Below are 25,440 nucleotides of genomic sequence, written 5' to 3' on the forward strand. Positions count from 1 at the left end.
GGATGGTCCTTGGGAAAGACCATCTTAAGGCACTGAGATTTGGCAGAGGAAGCGTTAGCAGGAGCCCTGGCAATGCAAACAGGACAGTATTGATGGGTTCACAGAATCATAGATTTTTTTTTTTTTTTTTTTGAGACAGAGTTTGGCTCTCGTTGCCCAGGCTGGAGTGCAGTGGCTTAATCTCTGCTCACTGCAACCTTCACCTCCTGGGTTCAAGTGATTCTCATGCCTCAGCCTCCTGAGCAGCTGGGATTACAGGCATGCGCCAACATGCCCAGCTAATTTTTGTGTTTTTAGTAGAGACGGGGTTTCACTATGTTGGTCAGGCTGGTCTTGAACTTCTGACCTCAGGTGATCTGCTTGCCTCAGCCTCCCAAAGTGCTGGGATTACAGGCGTGAGCCACCACACCCGGCCAGGTTCATATATCTTTGATCCCCCTATGCCTAACCTGCTTCAGATTTATGGGGGCCTTTATTAAAGATCTTAGAGTGGCCTGGCGCAGTGGCTCATGCCTGTAATCCCAGCACTTAGGGAGGCCGAGGTGAGTGGATCACCTGTGGTCAGAAGTTTGAGACCAGCCTGGCTAACATGATGAAACCCCATTTCTACTAAAAATAAAAAAAAATAGCTGGGCGTGATGGTGGGTACCTATAATCCCAGCTACTCGGGAGGCTGAGGCAGGAGAATCGCTTGAACCCAGGAGGCGGAGGTTGCAGTGAGCCAAGATTGCGCCATTGCACTTCAGCTTGGGCAACAAGAGTGAAACTACGTCTCAAAAAAAAAAAGATCTTAGAGTACATAGAAACCACAGCCTATTCCTGTACCTATCACAGCTTCTGTCATTGTAGTTCTGCCCTCTATAGGGCTAAAATTTAGACTGCCACCCTATACCCATTAAATAATCCTTCAAACTGATTGTTTCCCTCCTTCCGCTAATTCCCCTTCTCTCTTCTAATTCCTTCTCTGTGTAGTGTGCTGTGCGTGCAGTGTGCATACAGTGTATAGGGCCAAGCCCTGTTCCTCTCACCCTGGCAATCTCAGCATAGGCCAGCCCCAGGATGCCTTCCCAGTTGGAGCCGTTGATGAAGAACTTGTCTGATTCAGTGATGGCAGCAATGTTGGCACGCACAGTGACGTTGGGGCCATGGGGGATGCTTACCAGGTCGGTGCCCAGCTCCCCTTCCCACTTGCCCTGGGTGTAGGGCACATACACACCCTTCCGGAGGTCCCGGTATGTGCTGGACCTGTGGAAAGAAGGTAGAGATCTGTGGATGCATAACCACAACTGGTAAACTGGTATAAGGATCTCAGTTAAACCTACTCCCAAACGCCACCGTATCTCATCTCAGGGGAATCCTAGAGTGCTTTCAGGCTGCTCAGCAAAACATCCCTAGACTCATCACCCAGAACAGAGTGTAAAGTGGGCTTGCAAATAGATGAAGGGAACCATTGCTGAGGCTTGGTCTCCTGTCTCTGTTGCTCATATTCCTAGATCTTGAGCTCAGGCCCTGTGAAGAACAAGCCTGGGCTTTGTGCATTGTGCTTGCTGCTGCTGCTGCTGCAGGGGCAGCTAGCGGGCATCTCTTCCGCCCTCTGGCTCCATCAAGCTCCCAGAGAAAAGGAACCATTGACTCTCTTACTGCCTTGGAACCTAGTGGTACCATTCGAGTGGTAGAGAAAGTGCCAGGCAGGGTGAATGTGGCACCTCTACAGCAAGTTCTAGAGAAGGGGTTTGCACAAGCATCTCAGAAGAGCAGGTTGGTATTACATACCGCTTCTGTGAAATGTGCTCAACATGTCGCAGCCCCACCTGTGTTTAATCACACCACTAACCAGGGCTTCTGTGTGTGGTGGGGGACTGGGATGAGGAGCTGGAATGAATGCCCTTTCATCGATCCTACCTGCACGCTCCTCCCTGACTGCTTCTTTTAGATCGGGACATTAAAGGAGGAAACAGGGAAGGTGGGTTTTGCAGCTGCCTACAAATCCAAGGATAGGATTTAAGCTTCTACTCATGTTTGCACACACAGATGTCTCAGACATTGGTGTCCTCTCATCCCTTCCTCTTCCTGCTTTTATGCTAAGGGGGCTTCCAGATTATCCCTCACTGCCTCTTACCTTAAAGCCCACTTCAACCCCCCTTTCACCATTCCCCCGCTTTCACCAGTCCTCTTCAACCCCCCTTTCACCAGTAAGCAGAATCCAACTGGTGGCACCCTGGGTGGTGCATGGAGGAGATATTTCAGCTTTCAGTACTCTGATACTGGTCTAGGCAGAGGGGTTTATGGAAGACCCTTTCCTTCATGTCCTTGGACTATGCAAAGCCACCTAGAGTGGCCCCTGGGTAAGAACACAGCAAGGGGAGCTATCACAGAGGCCTGTTCAGCTTAGACTTAGCTGGTGGTGTCAGAGAACTGAGAGACACTGAGGGGATGTGGGGTTTTCGTCTCCCCATTCAGGCAGAGAAAATGAGCACCCTAAGATTGTTCTGTGAGCTATTGGCCCTTCTTCCTTTCCCTCTCGCAGGAGGCTGCCCTGTCTCAGTACTGAAGCACTTCCTGGCTACCTCTCAATTCACCCTTTCCCATGGTATAGCTCCTCTAACCACCCACTTCACCCTGTCTCTCCTGGTCACTGTCTTTTCTTCGCCCTTCCCCTTCCCTGGCAAGAAGAAAATCTAAGGATCGACTCTTTCTCTCTGTACCTCTCCCCTGACCCTTCTTGGCCCTGGATCCTTGGAAAAGGTACCTCCCCCGGGCTCTCCCCAGGACTCACAGCTGCCTCTGGTAGTAGCGATGCAGGAAGGGGTGGGGGGCAGCACCCACTGCAAAGTTACTGCTGCCTGTATCCACCAGGATGTTGAGCTGTCAGAGAAAGGGGAGAGAAAAGACGGTATAGACAGGAGGCTTCAGACACACCACCTTTATTATCCCTCACCCCCCAGCACAGTCTGCCCCTTGGAATGTCCAGAGTGAAGCTCCACAATGCAGGACTGGTCCAGGCTGGCACCCGTGACCACAACAACCACAGACAGGACTTGGGGTCCTGCGGTGCTGCAGGGGCCAAAGGAACACTTCCCTGCACCCTCTGAAGGTCTGCTGAAAAACCAACTGAAAAAAGGCAGATTAGTAGAAGAACTAACATGCATGGGAGTCAAAAAATACACGAAGTCAAAGAAATAGCCAGATGGTTGATTTTATACCATCTTGAGGTTACAGAAAGAATGGGAGCTTGGGCCAGGTGCAGTGGCTCACCCCTGTAATCCCAGCACTTTGGGAGGCTGAGGCAGGCAGATCACATGAGGTCAGGAGTTTGAGACCAGCCTGGCCAACATGGGGAAATTCTGTATCTACTAAAAATACAAAAATTAGCTGGGCATGGTGGCACATGCCTGTAGTCCCAGCTACTCAGGAGGCTGAGGCACGAGACTCACTTGACCCTGGGAGGTGGAGCTTGCAGTGAGCTGAGACCATGCCACTGCACTCCAGCCTGGGCGACAGAATGAGACCCTGTCTCAAAAAAAAAAAGAAAAAAAATGGGGACTTGGACTTTGGCAGAAATAGTTATGGGAGGGAGAGGAGGCCAGGCCAGGAAAGGTGGTCTTTTTGTGTGAATGAAACCTCACAGGTAACACCCCTCAGAGAGAACAGTTGATATATGTTTCTTGCAGACCTTTAAACATGTCAGACTCTCAGTTAATCTTTCCTAGATTTGGACCAGGGAGGGCCTCAGAGAAAGCCAGGTGGCATCAAGGCAGATTCTCTGCAGATGCAAATCTCCCTCAAAAGCCAGCTTTGCAGGGCCACTTCTGTGTGCTGGCCCTCTGACAGCCGACTCAAAATATGTCAAAGTAGTATATTCTGGGGTAAAATATCTTGGTTTCCTTTGGCACTCTCAACATGGCCTTAGAATGCTGTGTCTGAGGCCCGCACAGTGGCTCACACCTGTAATCCCAACACTTTGGGAGGCTAAGGCAGGTGGATCACTTGAGGCCAGGAGTTCAAGACCAGCCTGGTGAACATGGTGAAATCCCATCTCTGCTAAAAATACAAAAATTAGCTGGGTATGGTGATGCGCACCTATAATCCCAGCTACTTGGGAGGCTGAGGCAGGAGAATCACTTGAACCCAGGAGGCGGAGGTTGCAGTGAGCCGAAATCACACCACTGCACTCCGGCCTGGGCGAGAGCAAGACTCTGTCTCAAAAAAAAAAAGAAAAGAGATGCTGTGTCTGTTTCAGTCTATGGAGTCATAACATTTTGCACATCATCTCAGAGCTATGTGGTGTGTGTGCTGTCTCCGTTCACATGTCTCTCTACCGTCACATCGCCCCTGCTCACTGTGTACCTGACTGACTCTGTCTTCAGAGCCCCCTGCTCCTTTTCTGTTCTCCCAGGAAGCACTCTGGCTTATCCCCTCCAGCTCAGAGAAGACCTATTCTAGGAGCTGTACTGGTGCGGGGACCTGTGGGGACCAGGATGGCACATCAGTGTCCATGCGTGTGGTTCTGTCCCTGCCACCAGTATGTTGCTCCCCTTCTGTCTCAGAGGTGACACAGACCTAGGAATCCTACTGTCAGAAACAGTGGGGAGCCAGGAGCCCCATAAAATGTCCTGGTGAAAACCCATCTTGTCAGGGCCCTGGATTTGGCTAAGAGGGACAGGTGTCTTCTTGCTGTTCCCTTCTGTCCAGCTCTTTCTAGCATCACTTCTTTTTTTTTTAAGACAGAGTTTCGCTCTCGTTACCCTGGCTGGAGTACAGTGGTGCAATCTTGGCTCACTGCAACCTCCGCCTCCTGGGTTCAAGTGATTCTCCTGTCTCAGTCTCCTGAGTAGCTAGGATTACAAATGTGCACTATCACACCGGGCTAATTTTTGTATTTTTAGTAGAGATGAAGTTTCACCACGTTGGCCAGGCTGGTCTCGAACTCCTGACCTCAGGTGATCCATCTGCCTCGGCCTCCCAAAGTGCTGAGGCGTGAACTACTGTGCCCGGCCTCTAGCATCACTTCTACTTGGCCCTTTCTTCCTCCTTTGAAGGCCTGACCCCACCTTCAGTCAGACCAGAGCCATTTTTTAAATGTCTACTATATCCTCACAGGCAAAAAAAGGAAAGTCCCCACCTTCAGAAAAATGGTAATTTGTAAATTGCATCTAGTCTCTTGCCGACTTTCCACCACCTCAGCTTCTCCCTTGCCCCAGGGGCCTTCATTTCTGTATCTTCTCTCCTCAATCCAGTGAAATCAACTGACCTCAGTTTTGGTGCAGGTTCAGACCTTGTCACCTTGAGCAGACCACTGTGCTTCTCTGGACTTCAGTTTCATCCTCTGCCAGATCCTTTCTGGCTCCCTCCTGCTCTCCGCGGTGTGTCTGTGGCTGTGCTGGCTGTGCACCGCCCCCCACCCCCCAACCGAGTGCCTGCTTAGACTTCCTGGCCTCCTCACATCCCCAAAGACTCCTCTGACAATGTCCTGGCCCTCAGACCTTGTCTCCTCCCTCCTTCCCAGCCCCCCACTCCTGGCCTGGTTTCCATTCCCCCTCCCTGCCCTTCTTCCCCTACCTCTCTCTACCCGAGGTCTCTCTCCCCGGTCTCTGGGCAGCCACCAGCTCCAGATGCTGCGCTTTCAGAGAAAATCAATAGAGCCGGGAGGCTCAGCAGGTCAGATGTAATCAACCAGGTTAATGATTAAAAAGGCTTCTTCACCCACCCACCCTCTCCCCAGGAACCCTCTTCCCCATTCCCAGGACTCAGCTCCCAGCATGGGGTCTGGCCTCATATTACAGGGCTCCCTGCTATCACTGGACCCCAAAGAAAGAGGATCTCCTCCACAACAGGTCTTTGCGGCCTGTGCACGGGAGGGAACATCCGGCCAGTTCTAGGCAAATATGGCTACTGCTTTACACTGGAGTGGAGCTTTGACCTGGGGGCTCCTGCTGTCCCTGCCCCTCCCTGCCTCCCCCTTTCTCTCCTGTGAGGCGGGAGGGAGCTCTCCGCAGAGTACTCCCACCCGCCCGGAGGCCCTGGGCACTCTTGCTGTCCTTCTAGCCCCACCCTTTCCCCCTTCAACCTCAAAGGGGCCCAGGCTGAGCCCAGGAAGGCACGTTCCCCCCCACTCCCATCCGTCTCACCCACCCCAATACCACGATTTCAGGTCCCCACTGCTGTCTGCCTCCCCTCTCCAGCTTCCACCAAAAAAACAAAAAAAAAAAAAAAAAAAACAGAATAAACAGTTGGGCTTCTCTCCCGAGCAAATGTCGAGCTGTCTGCCCTCTTCAGTGTGCTCCCGCCCGAGGAAAGTCATTCTGGTCCTGTCCTTCAACGCTTCTAATCCGAGCCCTGGGCGGTCCAGGCAGCCTTTCCCCACTCCTCCATTCCAAAGGGGGGATGTGGGGGGCTCTTACAGGACAGGAGCCCGAGGCAAGGCTCAGGCACTGCTCACTCATTATGAAACAGGGCAGTTCAGGGCCGCCCGAGCAGACGCAGCGGCGGAGGGGCTGCAGTCACCGAACCCCAGCGGCTGGGCTCCCCTCTGGAGTCACTGAACAGGACCAGGGGATGGGACTGCCCTCATCTCTCACAGCCAACTACACCAACCTGCCTGCGGCTGCTCCTCCCAGGCTTCGCACGAGCTGCCACCTGTGCTGGGGAGCCAATTCCCTCCTCCCTTCCCAGACACCCACCTCTTCCTTAGCCCTTTTCCCTCACATAGATACAGCCACCCCACCCTGCCCCCATCTCCACCAAATTTGAATTCTTCCTGTTGACATTTACAGATGCTCATCTCTTCGTTAAAAAAACAAAAACAAAAAACTTCCTTAATCTCACATCCGCCTCCTGCTCCCCTCTCTCCTCTCCCTTCACAACCAAAGCACTTAGCCAGGCTGTCTCCATTTCTTCACCTCCCACGCATTCCTCAACCCATTCTAAAACTGGGTTTCGCCTCCATTCCTCCACTATAAAACAGCCCTTACTACAGTTACCGGTGATTTCATGTCACCAAACACTGAAGGTATTTTTCAAGTCAGCCTTCGTCGTCTCAGGTCCTGTGTTCTCTGTCTCCTTGGCAGGCTCAAGGCTTGAGCTTTGGCCCTCTTCCTCTATAACGACCCTTTCCCACTAAGCCATCTCTCCCTAGATCCTGGTGACATCTAAGCTCCTAACTCCAGCTTTTTCCTCTCCTTTGAGCTCCCGATGCACGCATCCAAGTGCCTCAAAGATACCTCAAGGGCTGGGTGCAGGGGCTGACACCTGTAATCCCAGCACTTTGGGAGGCCAAGGCGAGGGGATCACTTGAGTCCAGGAGTTCAAGATCAGCCTGGGCAACATAGTGAGACCCCCCGCCCCGCCCCCGCCAACACATACACACACGCACCCACGTCTAAAAAAATTTTTTTTTTTTAATTAGCCAGGCATGGTGGTGGGCGCTGGTGGTCCCTGCTACTCGGGAGGCTGAGGTGGAAGGATCGCTTGAGCCCAGGAGTTGGAGGTTGCAGTGAACCACGATTGTGCCACTGCACTCCAGCCTGGGTGACAGAACAAGACCATCTCAAAAAAAAAAAAAAAAAAGGTCAAACTCTGGATGTCCTAAGCTGACCCAACATGGTCCTGCCCATCTGGTGGCTGCCTTCCAGTATTCCTTATACTAGTGGATGGCATCATCACCCATCTGTTCTGTAAGTAAGCAGTATCAGAGGTATCCTAACACCTTCCTCTTCTTCATCTCTCTATCCAGTGCATTAACAAGTCCTGTCCAATTAAGCCTCCTTACAAGTCTCTTGAATGTATTCATTCCTTATTTCCTTTGCTGCCCCTAGGCCCGCGTCATCAGCTCACCCTGGAATATCACAATAATTTCCCAGCTGCTTTTGGCACATCCACTCTTGACTTCTCCAATCTGTTTTCTGCACTGCAGCCAGAGTGATCTATTCAAAGTTCAAATTTGACTGTTAACCCTCCTATGTAAACAGTTTTCCTTTGCTATTAAAAACGTAAAGCTGGGCAGGTGTGGTGGCTCTCACCTGTAATCCCAGCACTTTAGGAGGCCGAGGCAGTTGAATCACCTGAGGTCAGGAGTTCGAGACCAGCCTGGGCAACATGGTAAAACCCCATCTCTACTAAAAATGCAAAAACTAGCCAGGCATGGTAGCAGGCGCCTGTAATCCCAGTGACTTGGAAGGCTGAGGCAGGAGAATCGTTTGAACCTGGAAGGTGGAGATTGCAGTAAGATGAGGTGGTGCCACTGCAATCGTCTGGGCAACACAGCAAGATTGCAAGATTCTGTCTCAAAAGCAAAACAAAACAAAAAACCCGTAAAGCTCTGCTGCCAGCCACACTGACCTCATCTCAGTTCCCCTCACCAGCCATGGTCCCTCTTGCAAAGGCTGTTGTATCAGCTTCACTCTGCCTGGACCATCCTCCTCTCCACTTGCAGGTTTATCTACTTATCCCCTACACATCTTGCCATCTGAGCTCAAGGGATTTCCTTAGGGAGAGAGACCAGGTTATAGTTTCTTAAATGCTTCCAGGCCAGGCGCGGTGGCTCACGCCTGTAATCCCAACAATTTGGGAGGCCAACGCGGGCAGATCATTTGAGGTCAAGAATTCAAGACCTGCCTGGCCAACATGGTGAAACCGTGTCTTTACTAAAAACACAAATGAGCCGGGCATGGTGGCGTGCACCTGTAATCCCCAGCTACTCGGGAGGCTGAAGCATGAGAATCACTTGAACCCAGAAGGTGGAGGTTGTAGTGAGCCGAGATCAGCCATTGCACTCCAGCCTGGGTGACAGAGTGAGACCCTATCTTAAAATAAAATAAAATAAAGTAAAATAAAATAAAAGCTTCCACAGAACTTGTCACTCTGTAATTACACATTGAATATCACCTCCCCTCATATAGAATTTTTTAAAAAATTACTAAGGTGTCCATAGTATTCTACTAAGGTATCACAGTGCCTGGCAATAATATTTATTGAATGAATGAATGGTTGAAGGAAAGAAAAGATGAAAGAGCTAATCAACATTTTTTTGGGGATTGGGAGATCGGGAGGGATCTCTCAGTGGCTCCCAAACCATGGGTGTTTTAGCTGTTGTATCAGCTTCTAGCTTAGACCTGCCTTCCTCTCACCTGGCCCCAGGCATGACACCTGCCTGTATTTACGCAGCCTGTGATCCTGGAGCCATCATCTTTGTCCCCTGGGGTCAGGCAGACCCAGGAGTCAGATGCCCAGGAAGCTGCAGCCTGGGGTCAGAACTAGGCCAATGTCAATCATTTAACAAACAAACGTGCCCCTGGGGGCCTCAGAGGGACAGCAGCTTCCTGGGAGGTGCTAACAAGCCCCACAGGGAAAGGCACACCTGCCCGGGTTCCACTCTGCATAACAAGCCCCACAGGGAAAGGCACACCTGCCCGGGTTCCACTCTGCATGTTCCCCTGCAGTTCTCAGAACTAGATCTTGGGTGATGAGGCAGGTATGGAGCTGGCAAGTTTAGGGTAAGCTCTTTGTTCCCCAAATCCCACCTGTCTTGGCCTCAGCTCTCACTAGCAGTGATAGCTCAGATTCTTCTGGATGATAAATGCCGGGGTCCGGGCACGGTGGCTCACGGCTGTAATCCCAGCACTTTGGGAGGTCGAGGTGGGTGGATCACCTGACGTCAGGTGTTCGAGACCAACCTGGTCCAACATGGTGAAACCCCGTCTCTACTAAAAATACAAAAATTAGCCGGGTGTAGTGGCACGTGCCTGTAATTCCAGCTACTCGGGAGGCTGAAGCAGGAGAATTGCTTGAACCTGGGAGGCAGATGTTGCAGTGAGCCAAGATAGTGTCATTGCACTCCAGCCTGGGCAACAGAGCAAGGCTCCATCTCAAAAAAAAAAAAAGAAAAATGCCTTCAAGGGGCATCTGTTTAGTGGCCTGGAGAGATGGGGACTCTTTCCAGTTCTGAACCATCTCTCGTTATTAAGAATCCACACCCTTTCTTGGTACTACCCCAAGGTCATAGCACTTTTGCAAAAGCCTGTGGAGTGGGGGCTCTAGCTCCAATTCTTCCTATTCAATAGGAAGTCTGTTTTCTTCTGTGTGGGCCTCACAGTTAAAGAGGAAAGACGCCTGTATTCTTGTATAACAAGGCTTTCAGCTGAAGCTGAGATTTAGAGGCCTTCCATTTTACAGAGGAGGAAAGTGAGACCTAGAGTGAGTAAGCAACTTCACCCGTCTTACACAAGCCACAAGGCTAGGATAAGAATCCATTGGTTCTGACCAAGGCTTAAATGTGGTGTTTCATCTCCTTGGCCTTCCCGTCTCTCCCACTTGGAGAAGATGTATGTGGTAGATTGTTATACTAATGAACCACCCCGCCCCCCACACATGCCCTTGCGGGATCCCCTCTGACAGTGACTCTGGGCTTAGCCATGTGACTGGCTGTGGTCAACGGGATATCAGCAAATGATGCAAGGAGAGGCTTGATAAGCACTTGTGCATTGGGGATTGCCCTCTTGGAACGCTGTCCTCAGATTCTATGTGAAGTAACTCAGTCTTGCCTCCTTCAGAATGAAAGACTTCACAGAGCCAGAGGCCCAACAGGCCTGGATTAGTCCATTCCCCAGCTGATGTACCAGCTGAATGCAGCCACATGGGTGAGCCCAGGTAGGATTTATAGAAAAATCACAAGCCAACACACAGAATCCTGAAAAATAAAATGACTCTTGTTTGAGCTACTAAATTTTGGAGTAGTCTGTTACCCAGCATCAGATAACTGACACAAACTATCTGAATTAAATCCTGGGGTCCTTGACCTTGAAGGCACCAACCATAGGTCAACCCCGTGAACATCTCTTGCCAGTTCCCTTTCCTCACCAGGCTTCTTGTGAAGTTTCCCTAAAGCACGATGATCTCTTACTTGTGCATCTTTGCATATATTTGTCTGCAACGTTCTTTCCCTGTTCTGATGTTCACATCACACTTGAAACATCCTTTCTCTCAAAGGTCTTGTTCTGACACCCAGATGAGATTAGATTCTTCCTCTTACAGATCCTCAGTAGCACCTGTGCTTCTTTGTCTACCACTCACACTTTTAATCATTTATTTAATGTCTGCCTGTCCCACAGACTATGAACTCCACAAGGGTAGGGAGCGTTTGTATTGCTTATTACCTAATTGTTACTTAGCCCTGAGTAGATGCTCCATATGATTTTTTTTTTTAATTGACAGCAAGTGCCTCATTCCCTGCAGTTAATTCCCATGACCCTACAGACTCTTGCTATTTTTTTTTTTTAATGGGGCCTCGCTCTGTCACCCAGGCTGGAGTGTAGTGGCATAATCTTGGCTCACTGCAACCTCCGTCTCCCGGGTTCAAGCGATTCTCCTGCCTCAGCCTCCTGAGTAGCTGGAATTACAGGTGTTCGCCACTACGCCCAGCTAATTTTTGCATTTTTAGTACAGACGGGGTTTCACCATGTTGGTGAATATCCACCCAGGGTCCTGTGGTTCTTAGAGCAGTTATAGTGACTCCAGGGCTCCTTGGTCCCAGAACCTTGTGAGTCAGCTTCATCTGCTTTTCCTAAGTGATTTCCAGACCTGAGCTTACCCAAGGCTGTGAAAAGGGGGCAAGGAAGGACAAAAGAAGCCTAAAGTCAGCAGCTGGGAGGGGCTTATGGCCAACAGAGCACACAGCTACTGCCTCAGAGTCCAGCAACTGGGTCCTGTCCAGGTTCCTCCCACCTTGAACAAATCAGCCAACCCTGTGCAAATGGACTCCTTTTCCCAGCTAGTTCCTCTGCCTTCCACTTGCCTCTCCTGGCAGTAGCTGGCCATTGGTACCTGGGAGCAAGCAGGCTCCTTGGTGCCACTTACCCCACCTCTGGCTGGTTTTTCAAGGAGTCCCAATGTGGCTGGGTCACCCCAAACCTTACCTAGTGTACCTTTCCCCCTTTGGATGGGATGCTCCATTTCTCCGCAGCCTCTAACCCAGCTCAACTTTTTTTTTTTTTTTTGAGACAGAGTCTCGCTTTGTCGCCCAGGCTGGAGTGCAGTGGCACGACCTCGGCTTACTGCAAGCTCCGCCCCCCAGGTTCACACCATTCTCCTGCCTCAGCCTCCCAAGTAGCTGGGACTAAAGGCGCCTGCCACCACGCCCGGCTAATTTTTTGTATTTTTTTTTTTAGTAGAGACGGGGTTTCACCATGTTAGCCAGGATGGTCTCGATCTCCTGACCTCATGATCCACCTGCCTTTATTTCCCAAAGTGCTGGGATTACAGGTGTGAGCCACTGCACCCGGCCAGCTCAATTAATATTTATCAGTGCCTCCTACTCCAATAAAATAATGGATGTCGATGGTCCAAACATTTGTGACAGTAGTTTTCAAAGTTTTTTTTTTTTTTTTTTCTAAAGCAGCAGAATCAGTCAGGTGCAGGTGCAGTGGCTCACACCTGTAATCCCAGCACTTTGGGAGGCCGAGGCGGGCAGATCATGAGGTCAGGAGATCGAGACCATCCTGGCTAACGCGGTGAAACCCTGTCTCCACTAAAAAATACAAATAATTAGCCGGGAGTGGTGGCACACCTGTAGTCCCAGCTACTGGGGAGGCTGAGGCAGGAGAATGGCGTGAACCTAGGAGGCAGAGCTTGCAATGAGCCGAGATTGCGCCACTGCACGCCAGCCTGGGCGACAGAGCAAGACTCCATCTCAAAAAATAAAATAAAATAAAATAAATGAAGCAGCAGAATCCTTTCCCCCTTTTCCAATTGTATGCAGGATCCTAGTGTACAAGAGAGAAAAAGGCAGAGATCTTCTGTTTGAAGGGAAGGTTTGATTTCCTCTGCTTCCATCCCCTGCCTGTGCTGGCTCTTGAGGCATCCCTTCAGCACCTTTAGCCTCTGCGGAACCCACATGCAAAACCCACGCTCCACGAGGTATCACGGCAGCTATTCACCACCTGCTTTTCATTGTCAGACAGTAAGTCCTTCCTGTTCTTTAACCTTGTCCCACCCACAGGTTACAGTGGCTTGAATCTTCTCTTGCTCTGTCCTCAGCTGAAAATGAATTGACCTCTGGCATCTCCCCCCATGGCACCTGTGTCATGCTCAGCACATGGGCTTGTTTGTTCAAGTCATTGGGAGATGTGGAACTCACTCCTTGTCCTACCTGTCAAAACCTCCACAGGCCTTGGAAAAGAGTAAGTGGTGGGGCCGGGCACAACGGCTCACGCCTGTAGTCCCAGCACTTTGGGAGGCTGAGATGGGCGGATCACTTGAGGTCAGGAGTTCGAGATCATTCTGGCCACATAGTGAAACCCCGTCTCTACCAAAAAAATAAAAAAAAAAACAGGAGAGATATATATATATATATATATAAATTAGCCAGGCATGGTGGCGTGCGCCTGTAGTCCTAGCTACTTGGCAGGCCGACGCTGGAGAATTGCTTGAACCCAGGAGGTGGAGGTTGCAGGGAGCCGAGATCGTGCCACTGCACTCCAGCCTGGGCAACAGAGACCCTGTCTCAAGAAAAAAAACAAAAAACAAAAAACACCGTTGGGATTCGCTGACCTTGAAAGACCAAGCAAGAAGACACCCAGCCTACGGTGGGCAGCAGAGAGAGCAGCCCCAGAGTGACAGCAGCTCGGGAGATATGGTGACCGAGGATAAGTTAGCATGGGAGGAGACAGAGCTTGGCCAGCGTGCTCTGAGGAAAATGACCTAGGAGTCCCAGCTGCCCCATGTCAGAATCCCCCCAGTACTGCTGATTCTTAAAAGTCTCCCCAGCACAGCCCAGCTCTCCTATTTTGGGAACCACCTGGCTACAGTACCCGAGGCTGCGGTACTACGGATGTACTCAGGTGCTGTTGCATCCTGCCAGGAGAATCTCAGGGCAGCTCCAGAACTCAGAAAATGTTCTGGCTCCTTCCCAGAACTCTCCCCTGCCCAGGCACCTGAAAGAGAAGGCTCCCAGGAGAGACAGAAGTTAGTCATCAGGTATGGGCACTTCCCTGGGAGGTGTTTCTCTTCCTAGATTTTCTTTTTTTTGAGACAGAATTTCCCCGTCGCCCTGGCTGGAGTGCAGTGGCACGATCTCAGCTCACTGCAACCTCCGCCTCCTGGGTTCAAGCGATTCTCCTGCCTCAGCCTCCTAATTAGCTGGGATTACAGGCACGTGCCACCATGCCCAGCTAATTTTTGTATTTTTAGTAGAGATGGGGTTTCACCACGTTGGCCATGCTGGTCTTGAACTCTTGACTTCAGGTGATCCACCTGCCTTGGCCTCCCAAAGTGCTGGGATTACAGGAGTGAGCCACTGTGCCTGGCCTCTTCCTGGATTTTCAACTGGAATTTTCTGCCCAGCCCTTTATTGGAGAGGCCCAAGAAGGGTTCCTGACCTTCCACCTTAGTGCTTTTAGAGAGAGCACACTCTTTCTCAATGCCCCCTCACTCCCAGCTAAACTCTTCTTTACTGGTCTGGGGAGTAGAGGAGAATTTGGAGTGACAGGATGAGGGCTCTAGCAAGGGCTTGTGTGCAACCTGAGGCCCAATCCAGGAAAGCCAGTGGTGGTTGCAGGGACTAGGGTAGGCAACTTATGGAGCTGGGGTCTTGCTGGCTTTGTCTGATTTGGAAGGTGGTTCTTTGAGCTCGATGGTTTTCAACCTTTTTATTATAAAAACTCTTTTTAAAAAAATATAACCCAGAAGTCCACTGTATAAAAACAATAAAAGCAAAGTTATCCTGGGAGGCTCAGGAGATTTGGGGCAGGGGGATGGGGATGGCTTGGTGACAGGAAGGGTGGGGATCTAGAGTGTTGACTGCTCCCAGCCTTCTCCTTCACCACTGAGGTCCCTTTCCAGAACCCTGCCAAGCACAGTTTGAAGCCATTATGGGGGAAGGAGAGGAAAAACAGAAAAACCACCTGGCCCTTCTTGGTTTCTGAGACCATGAGCCCTCATGGTTTTCTACTGCTCTGATCATTTTCTCTTGCTTCCTTGTCTACACCTAATATTCTTTCCCTAATCATTTTTCTCCTTTCCCTCTCCGTTCCGTCAACGAACAAGACTATTTTTTAACTTGGCTTTCACAGCCTCTCTGTGGATGAGTCCTGTCTGCCTGTCCAGTTCTAACCTCTCTCCAGATTCCCACTGTCAGCTGGTGGCTGAACACTTCCACAAGGATGACCCACTAGCCTCTCAAAGGCAACCAACATGTCCCAGATCGTAGAACACAGGAAGGACAGGCCCCAGTATTTGGACTCAGAATCCAAAGACCTAGATTTGAACCCCTGCTCTGTTCTTAACGGAATCACTTTGGACGAGACACTTAGTCTCTCTGGGCCTCAGTTTCCTCATCCCCAAAATGAGTATGCTAATACTTATCCCTTATAATTAAAGCAGAATAATAAACATAAACTTTGGTAAACTATATTGCGCTTCCTGGCTGGGTGTGGTGGCTCATACCTGTAATCCTAGGACTCTGGGAGGCTGAGGCGGGCGGATCACTTGAGGTCAGGAGTTTGAAACCAGTCTGGCCAACGTGGTGAAACCCCTGTCTCTACTAAAAATACAAAAAAAATCAGCTGGGTGTGGTGGCGGGCACCTGTAATCCCAGCTATTTGGGAAGCTGAGGCAGGAGAATCATTGGAACCTAGGAAGTAGACGTTGCAGTGAGCTGAGATTGCGCCACTGCACTCCAGCCTGGGCGACAGAGTGAAACTCCATCTCAAAACGAACAAACAAAAAAACTATATTGTGCTTCAAAAGCTTGCCCCTGTTGCTTTGTTCCCTGACAAAAAGAGAGGTTAAACAAAGCCATCATCTCCTCTTGCCTGTCTCTCACCCCATACATCTCATCAAGTGCACAGAATAACTGGTTAAACAATGGACACATACTGATTCCTCCTTTCTACCCTCACTGCCACCACCCTCTTTCAGACCCATGTATCCTGAGATCCTTGTTTCCACGTCTAGAGTCATGATGCTGGACTCTCCAAGTCATCCTGCATACTGAAGCTGTTTTCCTAGAACTGAAATAGACGATATCATCCCTCTTCTCGTATACTTACAACGGTTCCTTACTGTTTACAGAATAAAACCCAAAGTCCTGTCAGCCCCGCATCCCCACCATGCCTTCTGGCTTCTCACCATCGTTCACGCTTTTCTTCATGAAGCGCTCCTTCTCACCACTCTCCATATTGCAAAGCTTTCTCCTCTTTCGAGGTCTTATTCAAATACCTCCTTTTTGGCTGGGCGCGGTGGTGGCTTATGCCTATAATCCCAGCACTTTGGGAGGCCGAGGCGGGTGGATCCCTGGGTGACAGAGCAAGACTCCCTCTCAAAAGAAAACACACACACACACACACACACACACACACAAACAAAACAAAAACCTCCTTTTCCAGCAAGCTGTCCCTAATACCACGTCAGAAGTAGCTGCTTCTTTCTGTGCACTTCCAAGACCCACTGTTCCACTATTTGTACCAAATGCATTTGGTCTTGTGTAATATTTAGGTATTATGTCTATGTCTCACATTAGATTGTGAGCTGCCCAAGGGCTAAGACTATGGCATGATTTTTCTCTTCTACACACAGTAGGTTCTCAATAAATATCTGTTACACTGAATTGACTATCACCAAATTTCACTCCTAACAGTTACCTTATTATCCTGTGTTTGGTCAGTGATGCTCATAATATCAAAATGAGATAACATCCTTTTATTTATTTATTTAGAGACAGGGTCTCACTCTGTCACCCAGGCTGGAGTGCAGTGGCGCGATCTCAGCTCACTGCAACCTCTGCCTCCCAGGCTCAAGCGATTCTCCTGCCTCAGCCTCTTGAGTAGCTGAGTTTACAGGCGCGTGCCACCACACCCAGCTAATTTTTGTATTTTTAGTAGAGATGGGGCTTCACCATGTTGGCCAGGCTGGTCTCAAATTCCCAACCTCAGGTGATCTGCCCGCCTCAGCCTCACCTTAGTGCTGGGATTACAGGTGTGAACCACTGCACCCGGCCCTTTCATTTAAAAGAATAAAAATAATTTCTCCAAGAGCTACAGTTCTGCATTTACAACTGCCCTTCAACAGTTCTGTTTAGAGACTTGCAGCTCATGTATTCATTCACTCAATGTTTTTTAGGTGTATATTCTGAACTTGGCATTGTTACAGATTATTATAACGCAAAGAAAGGATAACTGCAAAATAAATAAAATTTAAAAGACACTGTCCTTAGGAGCTTGAAGTTTTGTTTGTTTGTTTGAGACAGAGTCTCACTCTGGAGTACAGTGGCACGATCTCAGCTCACTGCAACCTCTGCCTCCCACGTTTAAGCAATTCTCCTGTCTCAGCCTCCCCAGCAGCTGGGATTACAAGCGCCTGCCACCATGCCCGGCTAATTTTTGTATTTTTAGTAGAGACAGGGTTTCACCACATTGGTCAGGCTGGTCTTGAACTCCTGGCCTCAGATGATCCTCCTGCCTCAGCCTCCCAAAGTGCTGGGATTACAGGCATGAGCCACTGCACCTGGCCAGAGCTTGAAGTTTTATGAGAGAAGCAAACACAAAAGCAGTTGTGTTGTCACAAGTGTAGTAATGGAGGTATCACCAGGTGTAATAGGAGAATGGAAGAGGGATGCTTGTGATAAACTTCTTCTTCCCCAAGACAAATGGCATAGTAGGAAGAACAAGGACAAAACAGGTCTTAACTTACTGGCCTTCTACCTGGCCAGTGGTTTAACCTTTCAACCCCATTTCTTCTGCTAGACACTGTGAGTGATAAAGACCTTTCTTTTTCTTTCTTTTTTCTTTTTCTTTTTTAGAGACAGGGTCTCTGTCACCTTCTGACATGCTGGAGATTGCAGTGGTGCAATCACAGCTCACTGAAGTTGTCCTTTTATATATTGCAGGAATTGCTGTAAGGGACAAACTAATAGGAGGCTAAGGTGGAAGCATCACTTGAGTCCAGAAGTTGGAGACCAGCTTGGGCAACATAGTGAGACAATTTGAAAAAAAATCAGCTGGGCCTGGTGGATGTGCTTGTAGCCCCAGTTACTCAGGAGCCTGAGGCAGGAGGATCACTTGAGCCCAGGAGCTATGATTGTGCCCCTGCACTCCAGCCTGGGCAACAGAGTGAGACCCTATAATTAATAAACAAACAAACAAATAAATGTGTATACAAGTACTATAAGCCATCCCCTCCTGCCACCTTTCCTATTCCCACAGTCTTGTTATCCTCCAGTTCACCCCAGATCAGAATCTTAAAACCGTCATTGATGCCTTCTTCCTTTCCCTTTACACCAATGTCACCAAATCTTCCCCACCTGCCCTGGCACGTTCTCTGCATCTTACCCTTCCTTTCTCTTTCCATCTTATCGCAGCCTAATGCCCTCCTTGTCATAGAGGGCCTCACACCTGCACTGTTGTGAGGGCCCCTGTGCCTGTGTCTTTCAGTCCTACTCTTTATGTTTTTATTTCTTTATTTTTTGAGATGGAGTCTCGCTCTGTCACCCAGGCTAGAGTGCAGTGGCGTGATCTTGGCTCACTGCAACCTCTGCCTCCCGGGTTCAAGAGATTTTTCTGCCTCTGTGCCCTGAGAAGCTGGGACTACAGGCACGTGCCACCACACCCAGCTAATTTTTGTATTTTTAGTAGAGACGGGGTTTCACCACATTGGCCAGGTTGGTCTCGAACTCCTGACCTCGTGATCCATCCGCCTCAGCCTCCCTAAGTGCTGGGATTACAGGCGTGAGCCACCACGTCTGGCCATAAATGGTTCTCAAATTTGAGGCACAAACTGCGGGGCCCCATTCTCAGAGAGACTGTCTCTAGAGGTCTGGGATGGGGCCAGGGAATTTACATTTTTAGCTGACTCCAATGAGGGTTTGCAGACCTTGCTTTGAGTATATCTGCATGGATGACCTTGTACTTGTCACTTCCGCCCTTTCACTTCCACTCTAACTCTATGTGGGCAGAAAACTTATCTTCTTGTCTGTTTGTGGATCAGCCCCCAAGCACCAGCAATTAACTGCCTAACACAGAGAAAGTGCTCCCCAAATTTCTCTTTTACTTGTTCAGAATACAATGCCATCCAAGTTCTCATTTGGCACTTACAGCAGCTGCGCCAGGTAGGAAGAAAGGGCGTCCTTCTTGCAGACAGATGGGGAGAGAGTCCAAGCCACCAGAGTGCAGAGACTGGCTGATGCAGGCTTAGTTAGAAACCATAGTGCAAGCCACACAGGTGCTTTAGTTGTGGGCTCCCTGGCACTAGCTTCCTGGACTGGTGTTGAACTTTAAGCCCACTTTTCTCTTCTAGAAAGGAGTGAGGAAGGAACTGACATTTATTGAGCAATTACTCTCTGCTAAGTACTGGGCCACAGGATGTATGCATTATTTCAGGGGATCAGGGAAGTACAGTAATGGATACCCCAGTTTTTTTTTTTTTTTTTTTAGACGGAGTTTCGCTCTTGTGGCCCAGGCTGGCGTCCAATGGCACGATTTTGGCTCACTGCAGCCTCTGCCTCCTGGGTTCAAGCTATTCTCCTGCCTCTGCCTCCTGAGTAGCTGGGATTACAGGCATGTGCCACTATGCCTGGCTAATTTTGTACTTCTGGTAGAGACAGGGTTTCTCCATGATGGTCAGGCTGGTCTCGAACTCCTAACCTCAGGTGATCTGCCCACCTCCGCCTCCCAAAGTGCCGGGATTACAAGCATGAGCCACCGTGCCCGGCTGTTTTTGTTTTTGTTTTTTTCTGAGACGGAGTTTTGCCCTTGTTGCCCAGGCTGGAGGGCAATGGTGCAATCTTGGCTCACTGCAACCTCTGCCTCCCGGGTTCAAGTGATTCTCCTGCCTCAGCCTCCTGAGTAGTTGGGATTACAAGTACATGCCACCACGCCCAGCTAATTGTTTTTATATTTTTAGTAGAAACGGGGTTTCGCTATGTTGGTCAGGCTGGTCTCGAACTCCTGACCTCAGGTGATCTGCCTGCCTCGCCCTCCCAAAGTGCTGGGATTACAGGATACCCCAGTGTTATACATGTAAAACGTGGAGGCCCAGGACATTCAAGTTTTTATGCCTCATTACATAGCATAGAAGAGGCAGAACAGGCCAGACAAGGATAAAATGACTTCATATTTGTTGGAGGTCAGTTTTGTATGCAGGTGCATTGATCTGGGTGAAAGCACCTAGAACAATTAACCCTCACAACTTAATCCTCACAATTACCTTGCAAAGGAGATCTCATTTTCTACTCATTTTAAAGACATGACAGTAGTTTCAGAGAGGTTATGCAATTTGCCCAAGGCCACATAGCTGAGAAGAGGAAAAGCTGTGGGTGGTAGAGCTGGGATTCATGGACTGTCTGACCTCAAAGCTTGTGTGGGTTCTGCAGCTCTGTCCTGCATCATGCATAGTTCCCCAAGCTCCCTCTCCTGAGAAGAGGTCCATATACAGTTTGCAAAGCATATCAGTAGCAGAAACAGGAGTAGGTCCCAGGTCTCTGCATACCCGCTGCTCCCTGACGATATCATCTAGCAATCTGTTTGCTCAGGGCCTGGATTTGGCCTCTGTCCTGCCCCCTCAACCTCCCACTGGAGACTACTTCTGGGGAAGTTATGGTGCACAGGAAAGAGGATGAGAAAGTGGGGAAGACCAGGCTTTTGACTAGCTGAGAGGTAGGGCTGGGGAGCATGCACCTAGGAAGGCTGGCTTCTGTAAAGTAATTGGGAGGTGGGGGTTTGTGTTTCTCCCAGTTCTAGCTGTCTGAGAAGTTCAGGAAAGTGTAGCTGTCCCCTCTACCCACCCCAAACACACTCCCACCTTCACAGACCCTCCCAAGGACACAGATCCGGAGGTGGCTCACAGAGATGTGCAGGATCAGATTCAAGGTGACACGCACCAGCATACAGAGAACCACAGGGCTGCCCAGGCCCGGACTCGCCCACAGAGGCGGCAGATGCACACAGAGGTCAGCCACAGCACCCCACATGGAGGGCTGCTCACCCACAGAGGTGCAGAGGGTGCCACCTCCACCAGCCACCTTGAAGGTACCTTGGAGATTGTCAGGAAGGATGGGGAGGGAACATGGTGTTTTCTCTACAACTCTCCTCTCCCTGCCCATGAAAGGAGTCTCACTCTTAAAAGGGAACTCTGGCTCCTTTCCTACCATTTGTCCTTTCCCCAGGCTCAGTTCAGTTCCCCTCTGGCCTGGGGGGGATGTGGTGTGGGGGAGGGACTGGAGTGTAGCCTGCCAGAGGGAAAAGGGGAGGAGGAGGGGACGGCAGGAGCCTGTCCAGGGCTTCCAGGCTGAGTGCAATCAGGGGGGCCTTGGCAACCTCACTTTGCCGTCCCAGTGGCAGCCCAGATGGTGGGAGCAAGGGGCTGATTCAACTGCTGCTAGGATTCCTTGGTCCTGGAGGTGCTGGGAACAATGGTGGGAATCAGAGGAGGGGACAAGGTTGGGTGGCCAACTTCCAGAGTGGTGGGATTTGGGAGGCTCGGACTGGGCCACTGTCAGAAGGGGCTGACACCTGTTATAGTGCCCCTGTGGCGGACCCTTCCTCCAGGTCAGGGTCCCCAGCTGATGTGTCTCTCTTGCCCCAAATCCTTCCCGAGGGCGTATGTGTCAGATGAGGAGCAAGGGGAACTAGGCAGTCAGGGGAGAGGAGAAGGGAAAGGGGAGCTTGGGAACACTTCTGCCAACAACCATGTGACCCCGGGGAATGGCTGGGGAGGGGTCCCTCCTGCTGTCCCCACCAGCCCATTTGAGCAGGGGCCAGCCCGAGGCATCCCCGGCCTGTCTCCCCTCTGCTCATGCAGGCGGAGGGCTAAGGGCTGGCCTGACCACCTTACCGTCTGCGGGGGGCTGCCCACGGTCATCTCCACGTAGTAGCCCTGCCCCGACTTGCCCCTCAGGTTGTCCACCATCTCCACAAAGCTGCCCCTCCGGCCGGGCTCCTCGAGCTCTTCGTCGGTCTCCCGGGGCAGCCGCAGCCCCACGGGGGCTCCCCCCAGGCCGCTGCGCAGGGGCAGCCGGATGCCGTGCTGGGTGCCGTGGGCAGGCAGCACTCCCGCGCCCATCCACAGCAGGAGCCAGGGCAGGGCTTGGGCCATGGTGGGCCCCGGCCTTCGGGCCCTCTGGGCTCGCACTGGCCCACGTCCGTCCCTGGCGCCTGCCCCCAAGTCTGGGTGGTGCTGATGGCTTCTCAGGAGAGGGAGCTTGGGGGCATCAGGACGCCAGAGCCTGCAGGGCCCTGGGCCAGCCCCCGGGTCCGGGCCGTGGAGAGCGGTCAGGGGAGATCCGCAGAGCACGGGAGCAGGGGAGAGGCTGGGATCCGGAGCCCGCTACATCGGCACGGCGGCGGCCAGCCACGGCAGCGGGCGCGGGCTCCCGGCGGGGCTGGGAGGGGCGGGCATGGCGGGCCGGCGGCGGCTTCCCCGGTCCCCCCGGTGGGCGGCGGCGCGGGCAGGGGCAAGGGCTCCGGGCTCCTGCGGCTGCGTTGGCTGCTCAGGCCACCATAATCCAGCTCGCGGCTCGCAGCTCCCGGGCGGGCTGGGGAGGCGGAAAGACTTGTGGCGGCTGCTGTCAAAGCCAAAGGGTTTTCGCTTTTCCCTGGGATCGCTGGGAAGTGTAGTCTTCCCATGGCTGGCAATCCGGCTTCCGGGGCTGGAGAGGGGTCTGGGATGCCCTCTGCCGAGGTGGAGTCCGCCCTGCAGGGCCCTGGCGGGAAGGGCCAGACGGATGGAGGGGGCACACCTCCCGTCTGTCAGTCTTTCGTTCGGCATGGAGGGAGCACCCACTCTACGCCAGGCACACTGCCAGGCGCTGGGGATACAGAGAGAAATAAACGGTGATTCTACACGGGACCGTTAAGTGATTCCTGCCGCGGTGAGGTTTTCATACTATACGATGTGGCATTAAGGAGTAGGGATTTGGAGGGACATCTAGAGGATCTGGAAGACCCAGTGGGAGAAGGTGGTATTTAATTTGAGTGTTTAAAATGGGTAGGATTTTCATAAGCAGAGATTGAGGGAGCAGGATGAAAGGGGATGGAAGATTTTTTCCAGGCTGCAAACTGCCGGAGCAGGGTCCAAAAGGGGAAAGTGCAGTTGTCTATTTTCACCTGCCCCTGCGATCTGCGGGCAGGTAAGAGCCAGCGGGTCTTCTCCCATCTGAACCTGTTTGTGCCTTTGAGGCTCTACTTGCCTTGAATCCTTATGACCCCTCTGATTTTCTGCACCATCAGCCAGACTGAGGAGAAATGGCTGTTGATAGCTTTAAAGTGTTAACACTCCAAAAAGTATCTCTATATTAACTGGTAAGAGCTTAAAGCCTTGAATCAAAAGCGTTAGAGTTCTAATGGCTTAAAGAAGAAAAGCCGGTATGGTTTTAACAATATATTGTTTATCAAATGTGGAAAGCCGTTGATAAAATTCAGCAGTTACTCTGATTTAATTTTTTTTTTTTTTTTTTTAATGAAAGAGAATCTTCTTTTTTCTTTTGAAAGGGAGTCTTGCTCTGTCACCCAGGCTGGAGTGCAGTGGCATGGTCTCAACTCTGCAACCTCCGCCTCCCGGATTCAAGCAATTCTCATGCCTCAGCCTCTGAGTAGCTGGGATTACAGGTGTGTGCTACCACACCCAGCTAATTTTTGTATTTTTAGTAGAGATGTGATTTCACCATGTTGGCCAGGCTGGTCTCGAACTTGTGACCTCAAGCGATCCACCCACCTCGGCCTCCCAAAGTGCTGGGATTATAGGCATGGACCACTGCACCCAGCCAGGAAGCTTTATAAACGAGATAACAAACAAACAAACAAACAAAAAATAGTAGTAATAAAAGGCTAAGTTACTGCCATTAAAGGCAGGCTTTGGAAAGGAAAGATCATTATCTCTACTCTTATCCTACACAGTTCAGAACAGTCTGATTGACTCAAAAGACAAGAAAATGGAAAAAGTGTTATATATATTGGATAGCAAAGGAATCATTAGTTGCAGATTATATGATATAGATAGAAAATCCTAACCAATAAGGTGATTAGACACAAATTTAAAAAATCAAAATCAAAATAGAGAAATGTATGTATGGGAATTGTAGATATGATAGAGATGGCATTCATATTAGAGGAAAATGGATGCATTATTCAAAAACTGTTGTTGGGATGTCCGGCAGCCCATTTGGAAGGAGGAAAAACCAAATCCCAATTTCATTCATCTGAAAATAAACTCCAGAGAGATTAAAGAATTTAACGTTAAAATAAAACTGCAGGAAAAATAGAATATTTTCATCATCTTATATTGAAGAAAACCTCCCTAACAAACCCCAGAAGGTAAAGAAACCTGAAAACTGGATGGGTTTGATGACTTAAATATTTAAAACTTCTGTAGAATCAGAAGTGTTCCAATAGTACCAGTGTTCTAATTCTGGTTCAATTAATAACTGGGAGAGCCCACCCTGGTTATTTAACCTTTTTGAGTCTTTTTTTTGAAACAGTCTCGCTTTGTCACCCAGGCTGGAGCGCAGTGGCTTGATCTCAGCTCACTGCAACCTCCTCCTCCGGGGTTCAAGCGATTCTTGTGCCTCAGCCTCCTGAGTAGCTGGGATTACAAGTACCCACCACCATGCCTGGCTAATTTTTTTTGAGACAGAGTCTCATTCTGTCACCCAGGCTGGAGTGCGGTGGCATGATCTTGGTTCACTGAAACCTCTGCCTCCTCAAGCGATTCTCCTGCCTCAGCCTCCCAAGTAGCTGGGACTATGGGCTCGTGCCAGCACGCCCGGCTAAGTTTTGTATTTTTAGTAGAGACGGGAATTCACCATGTTAGCCAGGCTGGTCTTGAACTCCTGACCTCAAGTTATCTGCCCACCTCAGCCTCCCAAAGTGATGAGATTACAGGCGTGAGCCACCTTGCCTGGCCCCTTTTTGAGACTTGATTTTATCATTTGTAAAATGGAGATAATGATATTAATAGTTCAAACCTCAAAAGGTAAGAATTCGATGAGACAATCCATGTAAAACATTTAGAATGGTGTCCAGCATATTGTAAGTGCTCAATAAAGGTCAGCTATTAATATTATTATTGTTGTAACTACTGAGAAAAGTGACATTTACAAAGTTAAAAGATTAGTCACAGATAAAGAAACAACATTTACCACACAATAGAGACAAAGGGCTAATGTTTATAATGTGCAAAGAGCTTCTACAAATCAATATAAATCCAAAACAACCTGATAGAAAAATGAACAAAGGGTAAGGGAAAAGAGTGAGGAAAAACAACAAAAAACAAAAAAGAAAAGAAAAAGAAAAATGAACAAAGAATGTGAACAGGTAATTCATAGAAGAAATTCAAATGGATGGTAAACATGAAAAAAAAACATGAAAAAAGTTTAACTTCGTTAATAGTTGAAAGAACGCAATGTAAAACAGTAGACTCTTTGCTCCTTTTTCTTTCTTCCTTTTGTTCTCCTCTCAGATT

At 50.0% G+C, this 25,440-nt stretch overlaps 1 protein-coding gene across 1 annotated transcript in view; it reads right to left on the reverse strand.

The window, feature by feature from the left end:
• BACE1 (beta-secretase 1) overlaps window positions 1-22,533 on the reverse strand; it is a 30,930-nt gene extending 8,397 nt beyond the window's left edge. The window contains exons 1-3 of the mRNA XM_023208312.1: window positions 21,817-22,533; window positions 2,777-2,865; window positions 1,029-1,245 (exon numbers count right to left, since the gene is read on the reverse strand). Coding sequence (XP_023064080.1) covers window positions 1,029-1,245; window positions 2,777-2,865; window positions 21,817-22,077 — 567 coding nt within the window. The 5' untranslated portion in view covers window positions 22,078-22,533. The remainder of the gene's footprint in view (window positions 1-1,028; window positions 1,246-2,776; window positions 2,866-21,816) is intronic.
• Window positions 22,534-25,440: the final 2,907 nt, after the last annotated feature.

This window comes from Piliocolobus tephrosceles, chromosome 13 (assembly GCF_002776525.5).
Source record: "Piliocolobus tephrosceles isolate RC106 chromosome 13, ASM277652v3, whole genome shotgun sequence".
Taxonomy (NCBI): Eukaryota; Metazoa; Chordata; class Mammalia; order Primates; family Cercopithecidae; genus Piliocolobus; species Piliocolobus tephrosceles.